Source organism: Dama dama, chromosome 7, assembly GCF_033118175.1.
Source record: "Dama dama isolate Ldn47 chromosome 7, ASM3311817v1, whole genome shotgun sequence".
NCBI classification, from domain to species: Eukaryota; Metazoa; Chordata; class Mammalia; order Artiodactyla; family Cervidae; genus Dama; species Dama dama.
Window position 1 is genome coordinate 28768373 of NC_083687.1, and position 27353 is coordinate 28795725.

Sequence of the window (27353 nt, forward strand, 5' to 3'; positions counted from 1 at the left end):
TTTCTGTTTTCTCATTGTTAGTGTACAGGAATGCAAGGGATTTCTGTGTGTTAATTTTATATCCTGAAACTTTACTATATACATTGATTAGCTCTAGTAATTTTCTGGTGGAGTCTTTAGGGTTTTCTATGTAGAGGATCATGTCATCTGCAAACAACGACAGTTTCACTTCTTCTTTTCCTATGTGGATTCCTTTGACTTCTTTTTCTGCTCTGATTGCTGTGGCCAAAACTTCCAAAACAATGTTGAATAGTAGTGGTGAGAGTGGGCACCCTTGTCTTGTTCCTGATTTCAAGGGAAATGCTTTCAATTTTTCACCATTGAGGGTAAGGCTTGCTGTGGATTTGTCATATATAGCTTTTATTATGTTGAGGTATGTTCCTTCTATTCCTGCTTTCTGGGGAGTTTTAATCATAAATGGGTGTTGAATTTTGTCAAAGGCTTTCTCTGCATCTATTGAGATAATCATATGGTTTTTATCTTTCAATTTGTTAATGTGGTGTATTACATTGATTGATTTGCAGATATTAAAGAATCCTTGCATTCCTGGGATAAAGCCCACTTGGTCATGGTGTATGATTTTTTAATATGTTGTTGGATTCTGTTTACTAGAATTTTGTTAAAGATATTTGCATCTATGTTCATCAGTGATATTGGCCTGTAGTTTTCTTTTTTTGTGGCATCTTTGTCCGGTTTTGGAATTAGGGTGATGGTGGCCTCATAGAATGAGTTTGGAAGTTTACCTTCTTCTGCAATTTTCTGAAAGAGTTTGAGTAAGATAGGTGTTAGCTCTTCTCTAAATTTTTGGTAGAATTCAGCTGTAAAGCCATCTGGTTCTGGGCTTTTGTTCGCTGGAAGATTTCTGATTACAGTTTCGATTTCCTTGCTTGTAATGGATCTGTTAAGATCTTCTATTTCTTCCTGGTTCAGTTTTGGAAAGTTATACTTTTCTAAGAATTTGTCCATTTCATCCAAGTTGTCCATTTTATTGTCATAGAGCTGCTGGTAGTAGTCTCTTATGATCCTTTGTATTTCAGTGTTGTCTGTTGTGATCTCTCCAGTTTCATTTCTAATTTTGTTAATTTGGTTCTTCTCCCTTTGTTTCTTAATGAGTCTTGCTAATGGTTTGTCAAGTTTGTTTATTTTTTCAAAAAACCAGCTTTTAGCTTTGTTGATTTTTGCTATGGTCTCTTTAGTTTCTTTTGCATTTATTTCTGCCCTAATTTTTAAAATTTCTTTCCTTCTACTAACCCGGGGGTTCTTCATTTCTTCCTTCTCTAATTGCTTTAGGTGTAGAGTTAGGTTATTTATTTGGTTTTTTTCTTGTTTCTTGAGGTAAGCCTGTAATGCTATGAAACTTCCCCTTAGCACTGCTTGTACAGTGCCCCATAGGTTTTGGGTTGTTGTGTTTTCATTTTCATTCATGTTTATGCATATTTTGATTTCTTTTTTGATTTCTTCTATGATTTATTGGTTATTCAGAAGCGTATTATTTAGCCTCCATATGTTTGAATTTTTAACAATTTTTTTCCTGTAATTGAGATCTAATCTTACTGCACTGTGGTCAGAAAAGATGACTGGAATGATTTCAATTTTTTTGAATTTACCAAGACTAGATTTATGGCCCAGGATGTGATCTATTCTGGAGAAGGTTCCGTGTGCACTTGAGAAAAAGGTGAAGTTGATTGTTTTGGGGTGAAATGTCCTATAGATATCAATTAGGTCTAGCTGGTCCATTGTGTCATTTAAAGTTTGTGTTTCCCAGATCACCAGCCCAGGTTGGATGCATGAGACAAGTGCTCGGGCCTGGTGCACTGGGAAGACTCAGAGGGATTGGGTAGAGAGCGAGGTGGGAGGGGGGATTGGGATGGGGAATACATGTAAATCCATGGCTGATTCGTGTCAGTGTTTGACAAAACCCACTACAATATTGTAAAGTAATTAGCCTCCAACTAATAAAAATAAATGAAAAAAAAATAAAGTTTGTGTTTCCTTGTTAATTTTCTGTTTAGTTGATCTATCCATAGTTGAAGTGGGGTATTAAAGTCTCCCACTATTATTGTGTTAATATTAATTTCCTTTTTCATACTCATTAGCGTTTGCCTTACATATTGCTGTGCTCCTATGTTGGGTGCATATATATTTATAATTGTTATATCTTCTTTTTTGATTGATCCTTTGATCATTATGTAGTGTCCTTCTTTGTCTCTTTTCACAACCTTTATTTGAAAGTCTATTTTATCTGATATGAGTATTGCGACACTAGCTTTCTTTTGTTCTCTGTTTGCATGAAATATTTTTTTCCAGCCCTTCACTTTTAGTCTGTATGTGTCTCTTGTTTTGAGGTGGGTCTCTTGTAGACAGCATATATAAGGGTCTTGTTTTTGTATCCATGCAGCCAGTTTTTGTCTTTTGGTTGGGGCATTCAACCCATTTACATTTAGGGTAATTATTGATAGGTGTGGTCCCATTGCCATTTACTTTGTTGTTTTGGGTTCACGTTTATACAACCTTTCTGCATTTCCTGTCTAGAGAAGATCTTTTAGCATTTGTTGAAGAGCTGGTTTGGTGGTGCTGAATTCTCTCAGCTTTTGCTTGTCTGTAAAGCTTTTGAATTCTCCTTCATATCTGAATGAGATCCTTGCTGGGTACAGTAATCTAGGTTGTAGGTTATTCTCTTTCATTATCTTAAGTATGCCCTGCCATTCCCTTCTGGACTGGAGGGTTTCTATTGATAGATCAGCGGTTATCCTTATGGGAATCCCTTTGTGTGTTATTTGTTGTTTCTCCCTTGCTGCTTTTAATATTTGTTCTTTGTGTTTGATCTTTGTTAATTTGATTAATATGTGTCTTGGGGTGTTTCGCCTTGGGTTTATCCTGTTTGGGACTCTGGGTTTCTTGGACTTGGGTGGCTATTTCCTTCCCCATTTTAGGGAAGTTTTCAGCTATTATCTCCTCGAGTATTTTCTCATGGCCTTTCTTTTTGTCTTCTTCTTCTGGGACTTCTATGATTCAAATGTTGGGGCGTTTCACATTGTCCCAGAGGTCCCTGAGGTAGTCCTCATTTCTTTGGTTCTTTTTCCTTTTTTCCTCTCTGCTTCATTTATTTCCACCATTTTATCTTCTACCTCACTTATCCTATCTTCTGTCTCCGTTATTCTACTCTTGGTCCCCTCCAGAGTGTTTTTGATCTCATTTATTGCATTATTCATTTTTAATTGACTCTTTTTTATTTCTTCTAGGTCTTTATTAAACATTTCTTGCATCTTCTCAATATTTGTCTCCAGGCTATTTATCTGTAACTCCATTTTGTTTTCAAGATTTTGGATCATTTTTATTATCATTATTCTAAATTCTTTTTCAGGTAGATTCCCTATCTCCTCCTCCTTTGTTTGACTTGGTGGGCATTTTTCATGTCCCTTTACCTGTTGGGTATTTCTCTGCCTTTTCATCTTGTTTAGATTGCTGTGTCTGGAGTGGGCTTTCTGTATTCTGGAGGTCTGTGGTTCCTTTTTATTGTAGAGGTTTCACCCAGTGGGTGGGGTTGGATGATTGGCTTGTCAAGGTTTCCAGGTTAGGGAAGCTTGTGTCGGTGTTCTGGTGCATGGAACTGGATTTCTTCTCTCTGGAGTGCAATGGAGGCCCAGTAATGAGTTTTGAGATGGGTCTATGTGTTAGGTGTGACCTTGGGCAGCCTGTATGTTGACGTTCAGGGCTATGTTCCTGTGTTGCTGGAGAATTTGCATCGTATGTCTTGCTCTGAAACTTACTGGCTCTTGGGTGGTGGTTGGTTTCAGTGTAGGTATGGAGGCTTTTGGATGGTCTCTTATTACTTAATGTTCCATGTAGTCAGGAGTTTTCTGGTGTTCTCGGGTTTTGGGATTAAGCCTCCTGCCTCTGGATTTCAGTTTTATTCTTCCAGTAGTCTCAAGACTTCTCCAACTGTACAGCACTGATAATAAAACTTCTAGGTTAATGGTGAAAAGATTCTCCACCATGAGGGACACCCAGAGAGGTTCACAGAGTTACATGAAGAAGAGGAGAGGGAGGAGGGAGATAGAGATGAGCAGGAGGAGAAAAAGGGGGACTCAAGAGGAGAGAGACAGATCTACGCAGCTGTCTGTTCCCAAAGTGTTCTCCGTAGCCCAGACACCCACAAAGATTCACAGAACTGGATTGGGAAGAGAAGAGGAAAGGAGGAAATAGAGGTGTTCTGAGGAAGAAAACAGAGAGTCAAAAGTGGGAGAGAGTAATCAACACACTCCTGAATAAAAATGGGAACTGAATATTGGATTCTTAAAAGTCCAAAATTTATATCACATCCTGAAAAACAAAGATTAAAAATCTAGAGTAGAGGTTAGACTCTTAAAAATACAATATTAAAAACAAAAACACAATAAATTTCAGAAATATATATGAAGTTCAGTTTAAAAATAGGGCTTCTCTTTTTTTTTTTGCAAGGTTATAGTGAAATAAAAATGAAAATCAAGGAGTAGTAGAGGAGTAATAGAGGATTTTAAAAGAAAATAAGAGAAAAAGAAAAAAAAGAAAAGAAAAAAAATTTTTTTACTAATTAAAAAAATCGTTAAAATCTATGAAAATGAAAGTTAAGGAGTAATGGGGGAGTAATAGGGAATTTTAAAAGGAAATAAAAGAGAAAAAATAAAAAAGGAAAGAAAAGAAAAAAAATTTTTTAATTAAAAAAAAAAAAGTAAGAAAGGTAAAAATATGTCTAGGAATTTCTCTGGAGCTGTTGCGGTCAGTGTGGGTTCAGTTCAGTTTCAGATAGCTCCTCGTTCCAGCTTACACGTCTCGATATCTACAGGCCCTTTCCAGTGTAGTCTGTGTTATCAACAGGGATTTTAATCTGTTGCACCGGTCCCTTCTGAAGCGGTTCCCTTTGTTTGTCTGGCTTCTGTTTGCCGGTCTCTTCAGTGCCTAATTTCCACCCTGACACAGGCGGGCGGAGGTGGTGTCTTGTTCAGGTTCGCTAGTTCCGTTGTGCTGCGGGGAGGGACTGGCGCTGCTTTCCCCGTCTACGCTGCTCAGGCTCCCAGCTGCTCTATATGGAGCAGGCCCTGCGTTGGGTGCGGTTCCAGTTTTCGGGTATTCCAGAAAAGCGCGGACTCGGTTGCGCCTGCGCTTTGTGCCTTCCCCGCCCGAGCAGCTCAGGCAGCCCGGAGCTTGATGGGCGCACTCTCCTGGGTGCGGAGCGCCTTCTCCCCTCCGCGGCCCCAGCCTCAGCCTCTGCCCGTGCTGGTCGGGTGCGTGTGCCCTGTGTTTAGCCGCAACCCTCCCGGTGGATGTCGACCACCCAGAATCTTTGAAGTCTTTGGTTAGAAACTGGAGGCCTGTTTGCAGTGTGGTAGGGGATGCCGTCTTTGGGGCCGAGTTTGTCCCGTTCCCCTCCCTCCTGCCTCCTGCCTCCTGCTTCCTGCCTCCTGCCTCCTGTGGGGCTGGGCCAGTCCGTAGCTGGTGAGCTCTTCTCTGGACTTGCTCAGACCCTTTGTTCTGCGAACGGCCGGCAGTGTGTTCGGGCCAGTTAATTTTCTCTCTCTCTTTTCCTATCCCACAGTTTAAGTTGGTATCTAACAAAAGCTCCCTCCAATTGCCCTCAGGGCACTCAGGCGCAGTCCTTACCCTAAGCAATGCCACCCGCTCCTCTCTGTTCCGCCCCCACTTGCTGGTGGCGGATGCAGGTGTCTGGGGTACTTTTCTGCTGGGAGTTGCTTTTGGGCACGTAATCTGTGGGTTTTATTTATTTTTCCTCCCAGTTAGGTTGCCCTCCAAGATTCGAAAACTTCCCCCAGACCCGCCAGAGCAAGAGTTTCCTGTTTGGAAACTTCCTCTATTAAGACTCCCTTCCTGGGACGGGTCTCCATCCCTAGCTCTTTTGTCTCTCTTTTTATCTTTTATATTTTGTCCTACCTCCTTTCGAAGACAATGGGCTGCTTTTCTGGGCGCCTGATGTCCTCAGCTAGTGATAAGAAGTTATTTTGTGAAGTTTGCTCTGCATTCAATTGTTCTTTTGATGAATTTATAGGGGAGAAAGTGGTCTCTCCCTCCTATTCCTCCGCCACCTTGGCTCCTCCCCCCACGTGTCTCTTTCAATTCCAGTTTCCTCAGTATGTATATCCAGCAGTGGGATTGCTGTGTCATATGGCAGTTCTATTTCCAGTTTCTTAAGGAATCTCCACACTGTTCTCCATAGTGGCTGTACTAGTTTGCATTCCCACCAACAGTGTTAAGAGGGTTCCCTTTTCTCCACACCCTCTCCAGCATTGAAACATGTACATTATCATACGTGAAACATATCACCAGTCCAGGTTCGATGCATGAGACAGGGTGCTCAGGGCTGGTGCACTAGGATGACCCAGAGGGATGGGATGGGGAGGGAGGTGGCAGGGGGATTCAGGATGGGGAACACATGTACACCCATGGCTGATTCATATCAGTGTATGACAAAACCACTACAATGTTGTAAAGTAATTAGCCTCCAATTAAAGTAAATAATTTTTTTAAATAAATAAAACACTTTCAAAAAAAAAAGAATAACACTGGAGACATCACATTTCTTGATTTCAAATTATGCTAGAAAGCTATAGTAATCAAAACACTATGGTTCTGGCAAACAGACACAGTGGGACGGAACAGAGAGCCCAGAATTAAACCCACATATATCTGGTCAACTAATCTTCAACAAAAGTGACATGAATGCACACAGAGGAAAGAACAGTCTCTTCAATAAACCATGTTGGGGAAACTATGTATACCCACATGCAAAAGAATGGGATTGGACTCTTTTGTTACCATACACAACAATCAACTAAATAATTTAAATATGAGATTAAATTCATAAAACCTCTAGGCAAGGAAAACCTCCTTCACCTTGTATGCATGCATGCTAAGTTGCTTCAGACAGGTCTGACTCTTTGCAACCCTATGGACTGTAGCTCACCAGGCTCCTCCCTCCATGGGATTCTCCAGGCAAGAGTACTGGAGTTGGTTGCTATGCTCTCCTCCAGGGGATCTTCCAACCCAGATATCAAAACCGCATATTTTATGTCTGCTTTATTGGCAGGCACATTCTTTGCCAGTAGCATCACCTGAGAAGCCCCTCTTCACATTAGTCTTCACAATTATTTCTGGGATGTGACACTAAAGGCACAGGCAACAAAGTAAAAATAAGCAAATAGGACTATATCATACTATAAAGCTCCTGCACAGCAAAAGAAAGGATCAGCATTTGGAAAATGAAAAGACAACTACAGAAACAGAGAGGATATTTGCAAATTATGTATTTGATAATGGTTGTATATCCAAAGTGTAAAAGAAATTAATTTAATTTAATAGCAAAAAACAAACAAACCAATCCTCTAAAAAAAGGGCAAAAAAACCTGACCACATATTTCTCAAAAGTAGACATCAGTTCAGTTCAGTTCATTTCAGTTGCTCAGTTGTGTCTGACTCTTTGCGACCCCATGAATTGCAGCACACCAGGCCTCCCTGTCCATCACCAACTCCCGGAGTTTACTCAAACCCATGTCCATTGAGTCGGTGATGCCATCCAGTCATCTCATCCTCTGTCGTCCTCTTCTCCTTCTGCCCCCAATCCTTCCCAGCATCAGGGTCTTTTCCAGTGAGTCAACTCTTCACATGAGATAGCTAAAGTATTGGAGTTTCAGCTTCAGCATCAGGCCTTCCAATGAACACCCAGGACTGATTTCCTTTAAGATGGACTGGTTGGATCTCCTTGCAGTCTAAGGGACTCTCAAGAGTCTTCTCCAACACCACAGTTCAAAAGCATCGATTTTTTGGCACTCAACTTTCTTCACAGTCCAACTCTCACATCCATACATGACCACTGGAGAAACCATAGCCTTGACTAGACGGACCTTTGTTGGCAAAGTAATGTCTCTGCTTTTTAATATGCTATATACGTTGGTCATACCGTTCCTTCCAAGGAGTAAGCATCTTTTAATTTCATGGTTGCAATCACCATTTGCAGTGATTTTGGAGCCCAAAAAAATAAAGTCTAACACTGTTTCCACTGCCTCCCCATCTATTTCCCATGAGGTGATGGGACCAGATGCCATTATCTTAGTTTTCTGAATGTTGAGCTTTAAGCCAACTTTTTCACTCTCCTCTTTCACTTTAATCAAGAGTCTTTTTAGTTCCTCTTCACTCTCTGCCATAAGGGTGGTGTCATCTGCATATCTGAGGTTACTGATATTTCTCCCGGCAATCTTGATTCCAGTTTGTGCATATTCCAGCACGGCATTTCTCATGATGTACTCTGCATATATGTTAAATAAGCAGGGTAAAAATATACAGCCTTGACGTACTCCTTTTCCTATTTGGAACCAGTCTGTTGTTCCATGTCCAGTTCTAATTGTCGCTTCCTGACTTGCATATAGGTTTCTCAAGAGGCAGATCAGGTGGTCTGGTATGCCTATATCTTTCAGAATTTTCCACAGTTTATTGTGATCCACACAGTCAAAGGCTTTGGCATAGTCAATAAAGCAGAAATAGATGTTTTTCTGGAACTCTCTTGCTTTTTTGATGATCCAGCAGATGTTGGCAATTTGATCTCTGGTTCCTCTGGTTCCTCTGCCTTTTCTAAAACCAGCTTGAACATCTGGAAGTTCACAGTTCACTTATTGCTGAAGCTTGGCTTGGAGAATTTTGAGCATTACTTCACTAGTGTGTGAATTGAGTGCAATTGTGCGATAGTTTGAGCATTCTTTGGGATTGCCTTTCTTTGGGATTGGAATGAAAACTGACCTTTTCCAGTCCTGTGGCCACTGCTGAGTTTTCCAAATTTGCTGGCATATTAAGTGCATCATCTTTCAGGCTTCACATCTTCAGTGCTTTCACAGCATCATCTTTCAGGATTTGAAATAGCTCAACTGGAATTCCATCACCTCCACTAGCTTTGTTCATAGTGATGCTTTCTAAGGCCCACTTGACTTCACATTCCATGGCCAATTAGTAATTAAAAATGTCCTTCACATCACTAATCCTCAGGTAAAGGCAAATAAAAACCATGATGAGATATCACTCACACATATTAGATTGCGTATTATCAAAGAGACAAAAAAAATGACAAATGATCGGAAAGATATGCAAAAAGGAGAATCCTTACAAACTGTTGGTAAGAATGTGAATTAGTACAGCCATACAGAAAACAGCATGGGCATTCCTCAAAAACTTAAAAATTGTACTGTGTATTTAAGTTAGTATTTCAAAGAGAGATTTGTAATCCCACAATCATTGCAGCACTGTTCACATTAGCCAAGATATAAATGGATGGGGAACCAGTGACAGAGTTTATTTTGGGGGCTCCAGAATCATGGCAGATGGTGACTGCAGCCATGAAATTAAAAGATGCTTGCTCCTTGGAAGAAAAGTTATGACCAACATGGACAGCATATTAAAAAGCAGAGGCATTACTTTGCCAACAAGGGTCCATCTAGTCAAAGCTATTGTTTTTCCAGTAGTCACATATGGATGTGAGAGTTGTACTACAAAGAAAGCTGAGCACCAAAGAATTGATGCTTTCAAACTGTGGTGCTGGAGAAGACTGTTGAGAGTCCCTTGGTCTGCAAGGAGATCAAACCAGTCAATCCTAAAGGAAATCAATCCTGAATACTCACTGCAAGGACTGATGCTGAAGCTGAAGCTCCAATACTTTGGCCACCTGATGGGAAGAACTGACTCACTGGAAAAGACTCTGATGCTGGGGAATATTGAGGGCAAGAGAAGAAGGGGGCGACAGAGGATGAGATGGTTGGATGGCATCACCAACTCAAAGGACATGAGTTTGAGCAAACTCAGGGAGATAGTGATGGACAGAGAAGCCTGGTGTTCATGGGGTTGCAGAGAATCGGACTCAGTGACTGAAAAACAACAAAAACAATGATTATAGTAAATCTCACATGACTATGGTGACAAATATAGTTTGGCACAAATACATGGCTTTTCTGTATTCTTCTTCACTTTTTAGTAAGAACCTGTCTTCTGCATGTTTACATTTCCATTTTAAAGTGAAAAAGAAAGTCCCAATGATATATAAATGGCTGATATTGTACATCCCCAAAGAATTCCCACCCTAACTCTCCTTAATGGTTTCATTTCCTAATTTAGTTTCTTTTGCACTAAGGGGTGGAAGGATATAAAATGACACTGTCTCTGACTAATGAGATATCCTTTGCAACCTTATGGCTCCACTTTTCACAAATATGGGTCAAGTTGTACCACGGAGTAAACTATGAAAGGAGTCCCAATTTTTGTTCTCCTTTCTTCCCAACAATATGCTTTTATTTGGAATGAATTTTTATTTCTTCTTTTTACTTTTTGGAGGAGAGTGAACAGGAAAGAGACAAGTACCAATAAGTTTTCCATTGTGTGCCTTGCTATTCTTTTATCTATTTCTTGTATCCTTGAAACTTAATGTTGAAACTTCTGGTGATCACTTGCCGTAACTCAAACAAGATGCTTTTACATGATTTTATGTCAGTATCTTAGCTTTCAACTCAGTTACCTAGTGTCATTTGCAATTCAGTTTATGCCATTATTACCTCTCTCATATTTCTATCTATAGCAAGAAGGCAAGGCCCTTCTGTGAACAGAGTTTTAGCACCAAGATATATGTCACATCTGAGTATTTTAAAGTTCTGACCTGTCAGTATTCCCCAATATAGGCTTTTTCAATTTAAATCTCTCTTCATTTCCACATAATATCTCTTTTCTATTCCTTTTCTACCCTATTTTATTTGAAAGGATGAGTTTTTCCTCACAGTAATGTATATGAGATTACACTCCTAAGTCGTTTCAGTCGTGTCTGACTCTGTGCGACCCTATGGACAGCAGCCCACCAGGCTCCCCATCCACGGGATTCTCTAGGCAAGAATACTGGAGAGGGTTGCCATTTCCTTCTCCATGAGATTACACTAGTCTCCCCTTCTTTAAGTTAGGAAGTATATCCTAAAAGATATCTAAATATAGGAAGGTTGTAACTTGAGAGGCAGAGATGAGTATTAATAGTTATTTTAGTCTAGTGAACACAGGAGAGATGGGGGGAAGACCACACAGTGGATTAATACTGCTTGAGAGGTTTCCTCCAAAAGTGTAGGACAAGGAACAGTGTGCATAGTGAGTAACATCTTGAAACCTATAAATCGTAAGGACCCCCAAACACTGTCTTTTAACAAAATGTCAATTTCTCTAAATGAGCTGATCTCTTGAAATTTATATGAAAGCTTTATAAGTGACTTCAATATAGCCCAGAGTCACGTTATAGAATGAGATAAAATTAGTGCTTAAAGCACAGTCTAACACTTTGCTTTGATTATATGATATAATCATAGCATTTGTTTTCCTCCATTAACTCCATGCTGAAGATTATATGTCCCCCAAATACATAAATCAGTCATCTACATCAACTTTTCCATTTATTTTCTGTTTTTAAAATATTTGTTTGCTGAAAATCCTTGATAATGAAAATGAAAAAGTATGGAAAGAATTTGGTTAGAACCGTGACACTCAATTTTTTTACTTTCTGAAGTAAATGATAAAATAAGAAAGTATAGGCTTTCAAAGCTAATTTGAAAGTCCTTCTATTGATCACTAATTTATCCCGGTTTTATTAAGTGTAAAGAATTAGAAACCAACAGACTTGCAAAAATATTGTACCCAGACATATAGTCATTAACTTTCTCAATGGCTGTGGCATCTTCTAAAAATACCTTTTCAGGACTCATACATACGTTTGGTGGCTCAGATGTAAACACTCTGCCTGAAGTGCAGGAGACCCAGGTTCAGTCCCTGGATTGGGAAAAACCCCTGGAGAAGGGAGTGGCAACCCACTCCAGTATTCTTGCCTGGAAAATTCCATGAATAGAGGAGCCTGGTAGGCTACAGCCCATGGGGTTGTAAAGAGTCAGACACAACTATCACTTTCACTTTCACCTTAATTATAGAAATGACATTTTCTCTTATGCATGTGTGCTCAGTCATGTCTGACTCTTTTGCAACCCCATGGACTGTAGCTTGCCAGGCTCTTCTGTCCATGGAATTCTTCAGGCAAGAACAGTGGAGTGGACTGCCATTTCCTACTCCATTTCTCTTACAGAAATCTTGTTTAATCTGACATAGTCAGAAACATTTGAAAACTAAAAGTCAATTTCACTAAACTACCACCAAGATATAATTATTACTGTAAAATTATTTTATCATTTTATTAAACAGGTATTTTGGTCTAAATTAGAAATACTTATATCCTATAAAACTCTCCATAAATGAAACATGTATGATAAGAAATCCTGGTTTTCATTCTTTCTAAACATTTCCCATGGTTCTTTTATTAAGTCAATTGAGAAACTGATTCCCTTTCTTAAATTTTCCATGTGCTTCCTTACAATATTTTTTCTTTCTTTTTCTGGGGGGGGAGGTGTTTTTGCTTATTTTTTTTCTTAAATTACATTCTTCCTGCCAATTTTATATAAAGTGAGGACATTCAAATTATTTCTGTTTTTGTTTGTTGGTGTTCCTTGACATACGCATGAGTGTTTTTAATTTTTAACTAATTCATTTATTTTAATTGAAGGATAATTTCAGTATTGTTTTGGTTTTGCCATACATAGACATGAATCAGCCACAACTATTCATATATATTTCAATATTTAATGAGCAAATTTCTTATGACTTTTTAATGGATATAATTCCTAGAAATATTTTTTTTGTTTTATTTCCTTCGTTTCATATGTTCTTGGGATTCTGACTTCTAGATAACTATCAAAATTTCATCATAAGCTTGTTGACATGAAACGGACAAGGCTTAGAAGAATGTGGTTTTCTCCATTTAATAGGAAGCTTTCTTTAACCTGGGTTCACATTCACTCTAAGATCATTTTAAGTATATTTTTATCTAAATTTTTAACTACTTATATCCTTAAAACTATGCATAAAAGAAACATGTACTAGATCACATCCAAGTTATTTTCTGTCCACACCTTAGCCATTCTTTTTATTCAGTCAATTATGAAATTCATTTCTTTTTCTCAATTTTCTAAGACAAATGGATTTCCTTGCCATTTTCACATTTTTGTATTGTTTTGTTTTGTTTTCTGATCACATTCATCCTACCAATTTTCTGTGAACTGCAACTTTCAGTTCATTTTCATTTTCTGTGTTGTTTTTCTTTGACACTTATTTGAATTTTTTCCATTTTACTTTTCGGGGAACTAGAGAATAAAAATGGTAACTGTTATTCTTACATCCTTTTAGTGATGTAGTTCCTATAAACATACTTTGTTTCCCTTCCCTGCTTTGATATAATCTTCAGATGATTATCATAATTTCATCATGAGGTTGTCTCCATGAAAGGGATTAGGCTAGAAGAATGTGGTTTTCTCCATTTAATAGAAAGTTTCCTTTAACTTGGGTTCTCCAAGGTGTCCTCTGAGAAGCAATGCCCATTATTTTGTACATGATATTGCCCCAGTTTCTAGAAGAGCTCAGACTCCAAACCTGGTGAGTGAGAGAAGTTCATACTGAAGGACTCTGTCTACTGATAACAAATGTAATCTTAAGACCTGCTAGTCCACTTCTCTTGACCATACCCTCAAGTGATCCAGTGTATGTAAGTGTTTCTGCCAGACTTGGCCTAGTTATTTTCAATTTCCAGCCATAGTTATGAATCCTCTTTCATTTTTATTCCTACTCATTTGATTTTAATTTGCCAAATTGCTATTCCTTTTGGATCTTAATCATATGTTTTTCACACAAGTAAATCTCATTGATAATATATCACTAAAGTCTAAAGTTATGTCCTGAGATAATTCCAGAACTCTTTTTAATATTCTAGCACAAAAATAAGTTAAAAATTCTATGTCAATTATGAAATTCATTCAAATGAATTTGTAAAATGGTTTCCACTTATAAAATAAATTTATAAAATTTATAACCAGTAACATGGTTTATAGAGATGTACCTCTTTAATAACACAAAGAACATAACTTGGAAGTGTCACAGAAACAATCATTAGGAAAGGTAGAGCTTTAGTGGAAGCTCCTTTATAATGTTCAGAAAACCTGTCTCCTATTTGTGTGTTTAGATATTTTCTCTCAAAAAGCAGGAGGAATGGTAAAAAGCATGGTTGTTGAGAAACAGAATCTCTCAGAAAACCTACTCTTTTCTCTCTCCTGGATTCAGCACCCATGTGATTGGGTTAAGTTTCATTCACACATGAATCAGAGAAGGCACTGGCAACCCACTCCAGTACTCTTGCCTGGAGAATCCCATGGATGGAGGAGCCTGGTAGGATGCAGTCCACGGGGTAGCTAAAAGTCAGACATAACTGAGCGATTTCACTTTCACTTTTCACTTTCATGCATTGGAGAAGGAATGGCAACCCACTCCAGTGTTCTTGCCTGGTGAATCCAGGGATGGGGGAGCCTGGTGGCTGCCATCTATGGGTTCGCACAGAGTCAGACACAACTGAAGCAACTTAGCAGCAGCAGCAGCAGCAGCACGCATGAATTAAACAGAAACTCAAATGTAACAAGGTAGCAAATTAACTGGTGGCAATCAGAGTTGTAAAAAGAGGTACTCAGAAACCTGCCAGTGTATGATCTATGCCTACAGTGTTTCAGTATTCCTTTATACAGTGTTTGTGGCAACTTGACTACATGTAGCTACTGCAATGATGAGAACTGACTAGTACATGTAAAAGCAGCCAATGACCATACTAAAGCTAACAAACAGGACAATAGTAGCCTAAATTTGCCAAAGGGATCAAGAATGATTTTACAAATTAACCACCAGAAGTAATAATCCTAAAAAATTTGTCTAATAACTACATTAACTCCATTTCACCTTTCTTTATTTACTCTAGCATGTCTCTGAACAATACTCAGCTCTGAGCCAATTTCTGTGCGTGTTCATCTGAAACTGGACATGGTTAATTTTAAATATGTATTTTCCAGTAAATTTTGCATTCTCTTTGTAGTGTTTTCCCCAAGCCATTTACATTTGTTTCTTTTTTTTTTTTTTAGAAGTACTTTGGAATAGACTAGGTAAATTTTCTGATATCTCCTTAGTCTTAATCCCCTTTAAAATGACTGATGCAACATTTAACATTACCTGACTTCTCATCTCTATGCCTTGTATTGGCATGGCTTTCTCCTGCATGTCTACCTAATATTCCATGTTCCACCCTACTATTTTGGTGTGGGAATTCTCCCATTTTAATTCTGTCCATTTCTGTTTCCCTACCTTCTCTACTTTCCCATTCCTTCTCTTTTCACTTCATACCATGCATTCTCTATAAAGACTGGCTCCTTCTGTCTTGCAGGATCTTGCCAGTTTCATTAAGAAGCTGGTGAGATGAAAGGCATGAAGCTGATAGGTAGATGCTTTCTATTCTATATCTTTTTTCTAGAAAACATTCAACAGTGTAAGTTAATAGAAATGGAAAGAATTTGGCCAGAGCCATGACACTCAATTCTTTGGCTTCTGCAGTAGGTGATAAAACCAGAGACTACAAGCTTTCACAACTAATTTTGAAAGTCCTTCAGTTGGCAACTAAATTAAATATATTGCAATTGTGCTAAGTGTAAAGAATTAGAAACCATCAGCCTTACAAAAGTATTGTACCCCGACTTATTACAGTCATTCACTTTATCAATGCTGTAACATCTTCCTGAAAGACTTTTTCAGGACTTAGACGTATTTACCCTAAATATACAAATGATGTTTTCACTTACGGACATCGTAAAATTAGGAAAGCAATATCATTACGCTACAACCAAGGTAACATTCACTCTAAGATCATTTAAAGTATGTTTTTAATCTAAATTTTTAACTACTTATATCCTTAAAACTATGCACCAAAGAAACATGTACTGTTGGTCCTTTAATGGACCGGAACCTGGTGGTCCGGAGTCGTGGATGAAAGAGTGAAAGAAGTAAAGAGGCTAATATTCCCTGGGTTACGCAGCCGGCTTCCGTGCTCCAGAGAATCAGCCGGAAATAGACGGAGAGAGATGGAGAAAAAAAGAAAGAAAGACATGGGGACCAAAGCTCTGATGGAGCAAAGGTGCTTTAGTCAACATGGCGTGGGCATATATACTGTCTTAAAAGGTAGTTATTCTCAGCAAAGATAAAGGTTAAAATTCCAGACTTACAAAACACAAGGCGATCCCTATTAAAGAGAGAAGAGGGTGCTTATCACCATAATGAGAAACTAATAAAGGAAATGCCTGGATTCCTCAGCCCTGGGAAAGGCGTGCCTCACCTCTTAATTCCTGAATATTCAGGAATTAATAAGGGCCAGACGATTCCTGACAATGTACCAGCTCACATCCAAGTTATTTTCTGCCAACACCTTAGCCATTCTCTTTATTCAGTCAATTATGGAATTTATTTCTTTTTCTCAATTTTCTAAGACAAATGGATTTCCGTGCCATTTTCACATTTTTGTATTGTTTTGTTTTGTTTTCTGATCACATTCATCCTACCAATTTTCTGTGAACTAGAAATTTTTAGCTCATTTTCATTTTCTGTGTTGTTTTTCCTTGACACTTATTTGATTTTTTTCCATTTTGCTTTTCAGGGGAACTAGAGAATGAAAATGGTAACTGTTATTCTTACATCCTTTTAGTGATGTAGTTCCTATAAACATACTTTGTTTCCCTTCCCTCCTCTGATATAATCTTCAGATGATTATCATATTTTCATCATGAGGTTGTCTCCATGAAAGGGATTAGGCTAGAAGAATGTGGTTTTCTCCATTTAATAGAAAGTTTCCTTTAACTTGGGTTCTCCAAGGTGTCCTCTGAGAAGCAATGCCCATTATTTTGTACATGATATTGCCCCAGTTTCTAGAAGAGCTCAGACTCCAAACCTGGTGAGTGAGAGAAGTTCATACTGAAGGACTCTGTCTACTGATAACAAATGTAATCTTAAGACCTGCTAGTCCACTTCTCTTGACCATACCCTCAAGTGATCCAGTGTATGTAAGTGTTTCTGCCAGACTTGGCCTAGTTATTTTCAATTTCCAGCCATAGTTATGAATCCTCTTTCATTTTTATTCCTACTCATTTGATTATTAATTTGCCAAATTGCTATTCCTTTTGGATCTTAATCATATGTTTTTCACACAAGTAAATCTCATTGATAATATATCACTAAAGTCTAAAGTTATGTCCTGAGATAATTCCAGAACTCTTTTTAATATTCTAGCACAAAAATAAGTTAAAAATTCTATGTCAATTATGAAATTCATTCAAATGAATTTGTAAAATGGTTTCCACTTATAAAATGAATTTATAAAATTTATAAACCATAAAATGGTTTATAGAGATGTACCTCCAAGGAGCAGCACCACATTCAAGGTAAGAGAAACCCAAGTAATTCAGTAGGTGTTGTGAGAGGGCATCAGAGGGCAGACACACTGAAACCATAATCACAGAAAACTAGCCAATCTGATCACAGGACCACAGTCTTGTCTAACTGAATGAAACTAAGCCATGCCGTGTGGGGCCACCCAAGATGGACAGGTCCTGATGGAGAGGTCTGACAGAATGTGGTCCACTGGAGAAGGGAATGGCAAACCACTTCAGTATTCTTGCCTTGAGAACCCCATGAACAGTATGAAAAGGCAAAATGATAGGATACTGAAAGAGGAACTCCCCAGGTCGGTAGATGCCCAATATGCTACTGGAGATCAGTGGAGAAATAACTCCAGAAAGAATGAAGGGAGGTAGCCAAAACAAAAACAATACCCAGCTGTGGATGTGACTGGTGATAGAAGCAAGGTCCGATGCTGTAAAGAGCAATATTGCATAGGAAGCTGGAATGTTAGGTCCATGAATCAAGGCAAATTGGAAGTGGTCAAACAGGAGATGGCAAGAGTGAATATCGACATTCTGGGAATCAGCGAACTAAAATGGACTGGAATGGGTGAATTTAACTCAGATGACCATTGTATCTACTACTGTGGGCAGGAATCCCTTAGAAGAAATGGAGTGGCCATCATGGTCAACAAAAGAGTCTGAAATGCAGTACTTGGATCCAATCTCAAAAATGACAGAATGATCTCTGTTCGTTTCCAAGGCAAAACATTCAATATCACGGTAATCCAAACCTATGCCCCAACCAGCAATGCTAAAGAAGCTGAAGTTGAATGGTTCTATGAAGACCTACAAGATCTTTTAGAACTAACACCCAAAAAAGTATCCTTTTCATTATAGGGGACTGGAATGCAAAAGTAGGAAGTAACAGGAGTTACTTCCTGGAGTAACAGGCAAATTTGGCCTTGGAGTACGAAATGAAGCAGGGCAAAGGCTAATAGAGTTTTGCCAAGAAAATGCACTGGTCATAGCAAACACGCTTTTCCAGCAATACAAGAGAAGAATCTACACATGGACATCACCAGATGGTCAACACCAAAATCAGATTGATTATATTCTTCGCAGCCAAAGATGGAAAAGCTCTAGACAGTCAGCAAAAGCAAGACTGGGAGCTGACTGTGGCTCAGATCATGAACTCCTTATTGCCAAATTCAGACTTAAACTGAAGAAAGTAGGGAAAACCACTAGACCATTCAGGTACGACCTAAATCAAATCCCTTATGACTATAGAGTGGAAGTGAGAAATAGATTTAAAGGACTAGATCTGATAGAGTGCCCGATGAATTATGGACAGAGGTTCGTGACATTGTACAGGAGACAGGGAATGAGACCACCCCAATGGAAAAGAAATGCAACAAGGTAAAATGGTTGTCTGAGGAGGGCTTACAATTAGCTGTTAAAAGAAGAGAAGTGAAAAGCAAAGGAGATATTCCCATTTGAATACAGAGTTCCAAAGAATAGCAATGAGAGATAAGAAAGCCTTCCTCAGCAATCAATGCAAAGAAATAAAGGAAAACAAAGGAATGGGAAAGATGAGAGATCACTTCAAGAAAATTAGAGATACCAAGGGGACATTTCATGCTAAGATGGGTTCAATAAATGACAGAAACGGTATGGACCTAACAGAAGCAGAAGGTATTAAGAAGAGGTGGCAAGTATACATAGAAGAACAGTACAAAAAAGATCTTCATGACCCAGATGACCACAATGGTGTGATCACTCACCTAAGCCAGACATCCTGGAATGTGAAGTCAAGTGGGACTTAGAAAGCATCACTACAAACGAAGCTAGTGGAGGTGATGGAATTCTAGTTGAGGTATTTCAAATCCTGAAAGATGATGCTGTGAAAATGCTGCACTCAATATGCCAGCAAATTTGGAAAACTCAGCAGTGGCCACAGGACTGGGGAAGGTCAGTTTTCATTCCAATCCCAAAGAAAGGCAATCCCAAAGAATGCTCAAACTACTGCACAATTGCACTCATCTCACAGGCTAGTAAAGCAATGCTCAAACTTCTCCAAGCCAGGCTCCAGCAATACATGAACCGTGAACTTCCAGATATTCAAGCTGGTTTTAGAAAAGGCAGAGGAACCAGAGATCAAATTGCCAACATCCACTGGATCATTGAAAAAGCAAGAGAGTTCCAGGAAAACATCTATTTCTGCTTTATTGACTAGGCCAAAGCCTTTGACTGTGTGGATCACAATAAACTGTGGAAATTTCTGAAAGAGATGGGAATACCAGACCACCTGACCTGCCTCTTGAGAAACCTGTATGCAGGCCAGGAAGCAGCAGTTAGAACTGGACATGGAACAACAGACTGGTTCCAAATAGGAAAAGGAGTATGTCAAAGGCTGTATATTGTCACCCTGCTTATTTAAGTTATGTGCAGAGTACATCATGACAAACACCAGGCTGGAAGAAGCACAAGCTGGAATCAAGATTGCTGGGAGAAATACCAATAACCTCAGATATGCAGATGACACCACCCTTATGACAGAAAGTGAAGAGGAACTAAAAAGCCTCTTGATGAAAGTGAAAGAGGACAGTGAAAAAGTTGGCTTAAAGCTCAACATTCAGAAAACTAAGATTATGGCATCTGGTCCCATCACTTCATGGGAAATAGAGGGGGAGACAGTGGAAACAGTGTCAGACTTTATTTTGGGGGGCTCTAAAATCAATGCAGATGGTGGTTGCAGCCATGAAATTAAAAGACGCTTACTCCTCGGAAGGAAAGTTATGACCAACCTAGATAGCATATTAAAAAGCAGAAATATTACTTTGCCAACAAAGGCTCGTATAGTCAAGGTTTTTCCAGTGGTCATGTGAGAGTTGGACTGTGAAGAAAGATGAGCACTGAAAACTTGATGCTTTTGAATTATGGTGTTGGAGAAGACTCTTGAGAGTCCCGTGGACTGCAAGGAGATCCAGCCAGTCCATCCTGAAGGAGATCAGTCCTGGGTGTTCATTGGAAGGACTGATGCTGAAGCTGAAACTCCAATACTTTGGCCACCTCATGTGAAGAGTTAACTCGTTGGAAAAGACCCTGAGGTTGGAAGGGATTGGGGGCAGAACGAGAAGGGGACGATAGAGGATGAGATGGCTGGATGGCATCACCAACTCGATGGACATGGGTTTGAGTAAACTCTGGGAGTTGGTGATGGACAGGGAGGCCTGGAATGCTACGATTCAGGGGGTTGCAAAGAGTCGGACACGACTGAGGGACTGAACTGAACTGAACTGACACCTTTAATAACAAAAAGAACATAACTTGAAAGTGTCACAGAAACAATCATTAGGAAAGGTAGAGCTTTAGTGGAAGCTCCTTTATAATGTTCAGAAAACCTGTCTCCTATTTGTGTGTTTAGATATTTTCTCTCAAAAAGCAGGAGGAATGGTAAAAAGCATGGTTGTTGAGAAACAGAATCTCTCAGAAAACCTACTCTTTTCTCTCTCCTGGATTCAGCACCCATGTGATTGGGTTAAGTTTCATTCACACATGAATCAGAGAAGGCACTGGCAACCCACTCCAGTACTCTTGCCTGGAGAATCCCATGGATGGAGGAGCCTGGTAGGATGCAGTCCACGGGGTAGCTAAAAGTCAGACATAACTGAGCGATTTCACTTTCACTTTTCACTTTCATGCATTGGAGAAGGAATGGCAACCCACTCCAGTGTTCTTGCCTGGTGAATCCAGGGATGGGGGAGCCTGGTGGCTGCCATCTATGGGTTCGCACAGAGTCAGACACAACTGAAGCAACTTAGCAGCAGCAGCAGCAGCAGCACGCATGAATTAAACAGAAACTCAAATGTAACAAGGTAGCAAATTAACTGGTGGCAATCAGAGTTGTAAAAAGAGGTACTCAGAAACCTGCCAGTGTATGATCTATGCCTACAGTGTTTCAGTATTCCTTTATACAGTGTTTGTGGCAACTTGACTACATGTAGCTACTGCAATGATGAGAACTGACTAGTACATGTAAAAGCAGCCAATGACCATACTAAAGCTAACAAACAGGACAATAGTAGCCTAAATTTGCCAAAGGGATCAAGAATGATTTTACAAATTAACCACCAGAAGTAATAATCCTAAAAAATTTGTCTAATAACTACATTAACTCCATTTCACCTTTCTTTATTTACTCTAGCATGTCTCTGAACAATACTCAGCTCTGAGCCAATTTCTGTGCGTGTTCATCTGAAACTGGACATGGTTAATTTTAAATATGTATTTTCCAGTAAATTTTGCATTCTCTTTGTAGTGTTTTCCCCAAGCCATTTACATTTGTTTCTTTTTTTTTTTTTTTTTTAGAAGTACTTCGGAATAGACTAGGTAAATTTTCTGATATCTCCTTAGTCTTAATCCCCTTTAAAATGACTGATGCAACATTTAACATTACCTGACTTCTCATCTCTATGCCTTGTATTGGCATGGCTTTCTCCTGCATGTCTACCTAATATTCCATGTTCCACCCTACTATTTTGGTGTGGGAATTCTCCCATTTTAATTCTGTCCATTTCTGTTTCCCTACCTTCTCTACTTTCCCATTCCTTCTCTTTTCACTTCATACCATGCATTCTCTATAAAGACTGGCTCCTTCTGTCTTGCAGGATCTTGCCAGTTTCATTAAGAAGCTGGTGAGATGAAAGGCATGAAGCTGATAGGTAGATGCTTTCTATTCTATATCTTTTTTCTAGAAAACATTCAACAGTGTAAGTTAATAGAAATGGAAAGAATTTGGCCAGAGCCATGACACTCAATTCTTTGGCTTCTGCAGTAGGTGATAAAACCAGAGACTACAAGCTTTCACAACTAATTTTGAAAGTCCTTCAGTTGGCAACTAAATTAAATATATTGCAATTGTGTTAAGTGTAAAGAATTAGAAACCATCTGCCTAAAGTACGTACAGAAGTATTGTACATACTTTGTATTGTACAGCCTAAAGCACAAAAGTATTGTACCCCGACTTAGTATAGTCATTCACTTTATCAATGCTGTGACATCTTCCTGAAAGACTTTTTCAGGACTTACATATGTTTACCCTAAATATACAAATGATGTTTTCACTTAAGGACATCATGCTTAATCTGATATATTCAGAAAGGTTTGTATAGTTAGGAAATCAACATCACTACACTACAACCAAAAACATTCACTCTAAGGTCATTTTAAGTATATTTTCTGTCTATATTTTTAACTACTTATATCCTTAAAACTATGCATAAAAGAAACATGTACCAGCTCACATCCAAGTTATTTTCTGTCCACACCTTAGCCATTCTTTTTATTCAGTCAATTATGAAATTCATTTCTTTTTCTCACTTTTCTAAGACAAATGGACTTCCTTGCCATTTTCCCATTTTTGTATTGTTTTGTTTTGTTTTCTGATCACATTCATCCTACCAATTTTCTGTGAACTGCAAATTTTCAGCTCATTTTCATTTTCTGGGTTGTTTTTCCTTGACACTTACTTGAGTTTTTTCCATTTTGCTTTTCAGGGGAACTTCAGAATGAACTTGGTAACTGTTATTCTGACATCCTTTTAGAGATGTAATTCCTATAAACATACTTTGTTTCCCTTCCCTCTTCTGATATAATCTTCAGATGATTATCATAATTTCATCATGAGGTTGTCTCCATGATAGGGATTAGGCTAGAATGTGGTTTTCTCCATTTAATAGAAAGTTTTCTTTAACTTGGGTTCTCCAAGGTGTCCTCTGAGAAGCAATGCCCATTGTTTTGTACATGATATTGCCCCCGTTCCTAGAAGGGCTCAGACTCCAAACCTGGTGAGTGAGAGAAGTTCATACTGAAGGACTTTGTCTACTGATAACAAGTGTAATCTTGCTAGTCCACTTCTCTTGATCATGTTCTTAAGAAGCCAAGGTATTTAAATGTTTTTCTTGATTTTGCCTTGTTATTTTTGTTTCCTACTGTAGCTATTCTTCTTCTTTCATATTTGCTTAGATTAGTTCAATTATTCAACAAGTTGTTCATCATTCAGGGTCTTTTGTATTTCATTTTGACTCAAATAAACTTCATTGATAATATATCACTAAACTCTAAAATTATTTTTTTCCCAATTATTTTTATTAGTTGGAGGCTAATTACTTTTTGTAGTGGTTTTTGCCATACATTGACTGAATCAGCCATGGATTCACATGTCTTTATAAGATATTCCTATACAAGTTTAGTAACCTATTATAAAAATTATTTATATCTTCATCACTCTACATATCAGACTGCATTCTTTATACTATTGTAAATGTTTCATATGCAAGGAACTTAAGAGATTCCTGTCATTATTTTTGAATAAGCAATACCTGATCAGTATGCTAACACAAACATCGGCAGATGTGTGGCTTTAATTTCATCTTCCTTATGATGTTAAGAAATCCTGTCTCATATATGTGTGTTTGTATATTGTCCCTCAGATAAGAGGAAGGCTCGATTCAAACAAGGTGAGTAATGCTTAGCTCTCAGAAAGCTCCATTCTTGTGTTTATCTTGAGTCTTGTCTCTAGTGCAGTAGGATGGGAAGCAGGAACAAAATAAAAATGTCTGTAGCCAGCAAAGAGGAATTTCTAGAATTACCTGCTAAATTTCTGTAATTTCAGTGAATTATCTTTGACGAGTAAATGATGAGTGATTCACATGTTTTTCCTCCTTTCCTCCTTTCATGCTTCTCCTGTTTATTTAATCTTCCTCACACTCCTCCAGTGTTCCTCTGATCTTTTGCTGCTTCTTTATTTCTACCTTTCCTACACCTGACCACTTTTATTTTCATGTTTGAAAAAAACAGAATATGAAGATAATACAGGATAGAAAGAGAAAGCCCAAGAGAGTCAAAAAAGAAAGGGAATAAAGACAGCAGAAAAACAAAATGATAGTAAGAGAAATCAGGTAAGGAAAAAAAAATTAAAGGGCTTCCTATTTTGTTCTTTTGTAGTCTGGAGGAATGCACCATTATATCCTGGTGAGTTACATAGACTCTGCTGAAGAAAATCCTATGATCAAAAATATTTTAAATGAACATCTACTGTGTGTAAAACATATAATGAAAATCAAAGAAACTCCAAAGCATACATAACATTAATTTCATAGACTACTTAATACTATAAGAGATAATAAGATGTATAAAGTGCTAAATTTTAGCAGATTTTTTAATTATATCTCACATTCTATATAAACTGGTTTTCATTGGCTAAAATCTGAGGAAACTAACGTGATCAACAAGTTACTTTGTCAAACACCGTGTTCCTTATTTCCTCTTAAACACTCTAAATAGAGTCTAAGTATTTATCCTGCAGGAATGTCAACTTAGAGGGCATAGGGATGGGTCATGTCTCAAGTCACACATTATCTAGAAGACTGTTAAAAAAAAAGTTAACTTACAAAAGAGTATTTTCTTTGATTGCTATTATTCTTTAATTAATCTTAGGGAGTTTATACTCATAGTATTTTGGACAGACAGGCAGCTGTGTTTTTCAGATGGTAGGTTCTCATGTTCACTTGTTCCTTGTAGATTGGAGGAAAGAAGAATTCAAAACTGGTGAGTATGCAATGATCCATGAGGGACCTTGCTCTTTGTGGGACAGCCTGGAGGAATGATGGGTGGAAGTGAGCTGATCTACCCAGGGTCAGAGGAGTCCTCACAGAGTGAGAACCCTCTGGCCCAGGCCTACTGAGACCCTTCCCAGAAACATGATGGTCCACTTGTCTTTGCAGCACATGTGACCCTGGATGCAGCCACTGCTCATCCTACCCTCCTCCTGTCTGAAGAAGGGAGACGAGTTTCCTGTCAAGAAAGGCATCAAAATCTTCCCAGCTCCCCACAGAGATTCGACTCCATTCCTTGTGTGCTGGGTGACCAGAGATTCAGCTCAGGGAGATATTTCTGGAAAGTAGAGGTTGGGAATGCCCGTTCCTGGGACCTGGGAGTTTGTAGGGATAATGTAACAAGGAAGGGGAGGGTCACAATGTCCCCACAGAATGGTTTCTGGGCCATTAGGTTCTATGAGGGAGAGCATTGGGCCCTCACCTCCCCAGAAACCCATCTTACTCTCAGAGAAAAACCCTTTATTGTGGGGGTATTTCTGGATTATGAGGCTGGAGATGTATCTTTCTATAATATGACAGATGGATCCCACATATTCACCTTTCCCCAGAACACATTCTATGGTGCCCTAAGGCCACTTTTCAGACTTTGGTCCTCTGAGTCAGGCTCCCTAACCATCTGTCCAAGTGAATGAGAATGTGCTGATGGTGTAATGTGCTGATGCCTACCCCTCCGGGAGAAATGATTACTTTGATCCCCAGCGAAAAATCACAATTCTCCCTCAATGAGATACAAATAGATATTTTTCCTATTCCTTACTGGTTCATTCTCAAGTTGAAGCTCTGGACACAGACTGATGATTCAGTCAGTCAGTTCAGTCGCTCAGCTGTGTCCGACTCTTTGGGACCCCATGAATCGCAGCACGCCAGGCCTCCCTGTCCATCACCAACTCCCGGAGTTTACTCAAACTCATGTCCATTGAGTCGGTGATGCCATCCAGCCATCTCATCCTCTGTCGTCCCCTTCTCCTCCTGCCCCCAATCCCTTTTCCAATGAGTTAACTCTTCACACGAGGTGGCCAAAATATTGGAGTTTCAGCTTCAGCGTGAGTCCTTCCAATGAACACCCAGGATTAATCTCCTTCAGGATGGACTGGCTGGATCTCCTTGCAGTCCACGGGACTCTCAAGAGTCTTCTCCAACACCACAGTTCAAAAGCATCGATTTTTCGGCACTCAACTTTCTTCACAGTCCAACTCTCACATCCATACATGACCACTGGAAAAACCATAGCCTCGACCAGACGGACCTTTGTTGGCAAAGTAATGTCTCTGCTTTTTAATATGCTATCTAGGTTGGTCATAACTTTCCTTCCAAGGAGTAAGCATCTTTTAATTTCATGGCTTCAGTCACCATCTGCAGTGATTTTGGAGCCCCCCAAAATAAAGTCTGACACTGTTTCCACTGCCTCCCCATCTATTTCCCATGAGGTGATGGGACCAGATGCCATTATCTTAGTTTTCTGAATGTTAAGCTTTAAGCCAACTTTTTCACTCTCCTCTTTCACTTTCATCAAGAGGCTTTTTAGTTCCTCTTCACTCTCTGCCATAAGGGTGGTGTCATCTGCATATCTGAGGTTATTGGTATTTCTCCCAGCAATCTTGATTCCAGCTTGTGCTTCTTCCAGCCTGGTGTTTGTCATGATGTACTCTGCACATAAATAAGCAGGGTGACAATATACAGCCTTTGACATACTCCTTTTCCTATTTGGAACCAGTCTGTTGTTCCATGTCCAGTTCTAACTGCTGCTTCCTGGCCTGCATACAGGTTTCTCAAGAGGCAGGTCAGGTGGTCTGGTATTCCCATCTCTTTCAGAAATTTCCAGAGTTTATTGTGATCCATGCAGTCAGAGGCTTTGACCTAGTCAATAAAGCAGAAATAGATGTTTTTCTGGAATTCTCTTGCTTTTTCGATGATCCAGTGGATGTTGGCAATTTGATCTCTGGTTCCTCTGCCTTTTCTAAAACCAGCTTGAATATCTGGAAGTTCACGATTCATGTATTGCTGGAGCCTGGCTTGGAGAATTTTAATTCTCCCCTCTTCTTTATATTTATACTTTCCTATGACAGCCTCATATAAATATTAGATTTCCTTACCTCCTCTACTCAATGTGAATAAGTGATGATGCTGTTATTATAAGCAGAACTATAAGGATGTGTCCGTAAAGATAAACTGTGCCTTTCTATTCTTCTTTACTTTCTGCTGGCTGTAATATGTCATGATGGCTAGAACTCAAAAACTATATGACATGTAATATGACATGGATGTAATACTACATGGATGGTGAAGAAATTAAAATGAACTGGATTTTTGACAATTTCTT

At 38.9% G+C, this 27353-nt stretch overlaps 1 protein-coding gene across 5 annotated transcripts in view; it reads left to right on the top strand.

The window, feature by feature from the left end:
* LOC133059611 (butyrophilin subfamily 1 member A1-like) overlaps positions 1-26022 on the top strand; it is a 46863-nt gene extending 20841 nt beyond the window's left edge. For 2 of the 5 annotated variants that reach the window (XM_061146963.1, XM_061146967.1), the window contains exons 5-12: positions 15057-15077; positions 16616-16636; positions 21726-21746; positions 22913-22933; positions 23849-23875; positions 24363-24389; positions 24939-24965; positions 25142-26022. In XM_061146963.1, the coding sequence (XP_061002946.1) occupies positions 15057-15077; positions 16616-16636; positions 21726-21746; positions 22913-22933; positions 23849-23875; positions 24363-24389; positions 24939-24965; positions 25142-25665 (689 nt within the window). In that variant the 3' untranslated portion in view covers positions 25666-26022. The remainder of the gene's footprint in view (positions 1-15056; positions 15078-16615; positions 16637-21725; positions 21747-22912; positions 22934-23848; positions 23876-24362; positions 24390-24938; positions 24966-25141) is intronic. The other 3 variants (XM_061146965.1, XM_061146966.1, XM_061146968.1) reach the window with 3 other exon arrangements.
* Positions 26023-27353: the final 1331 nt, after the last annotated feature.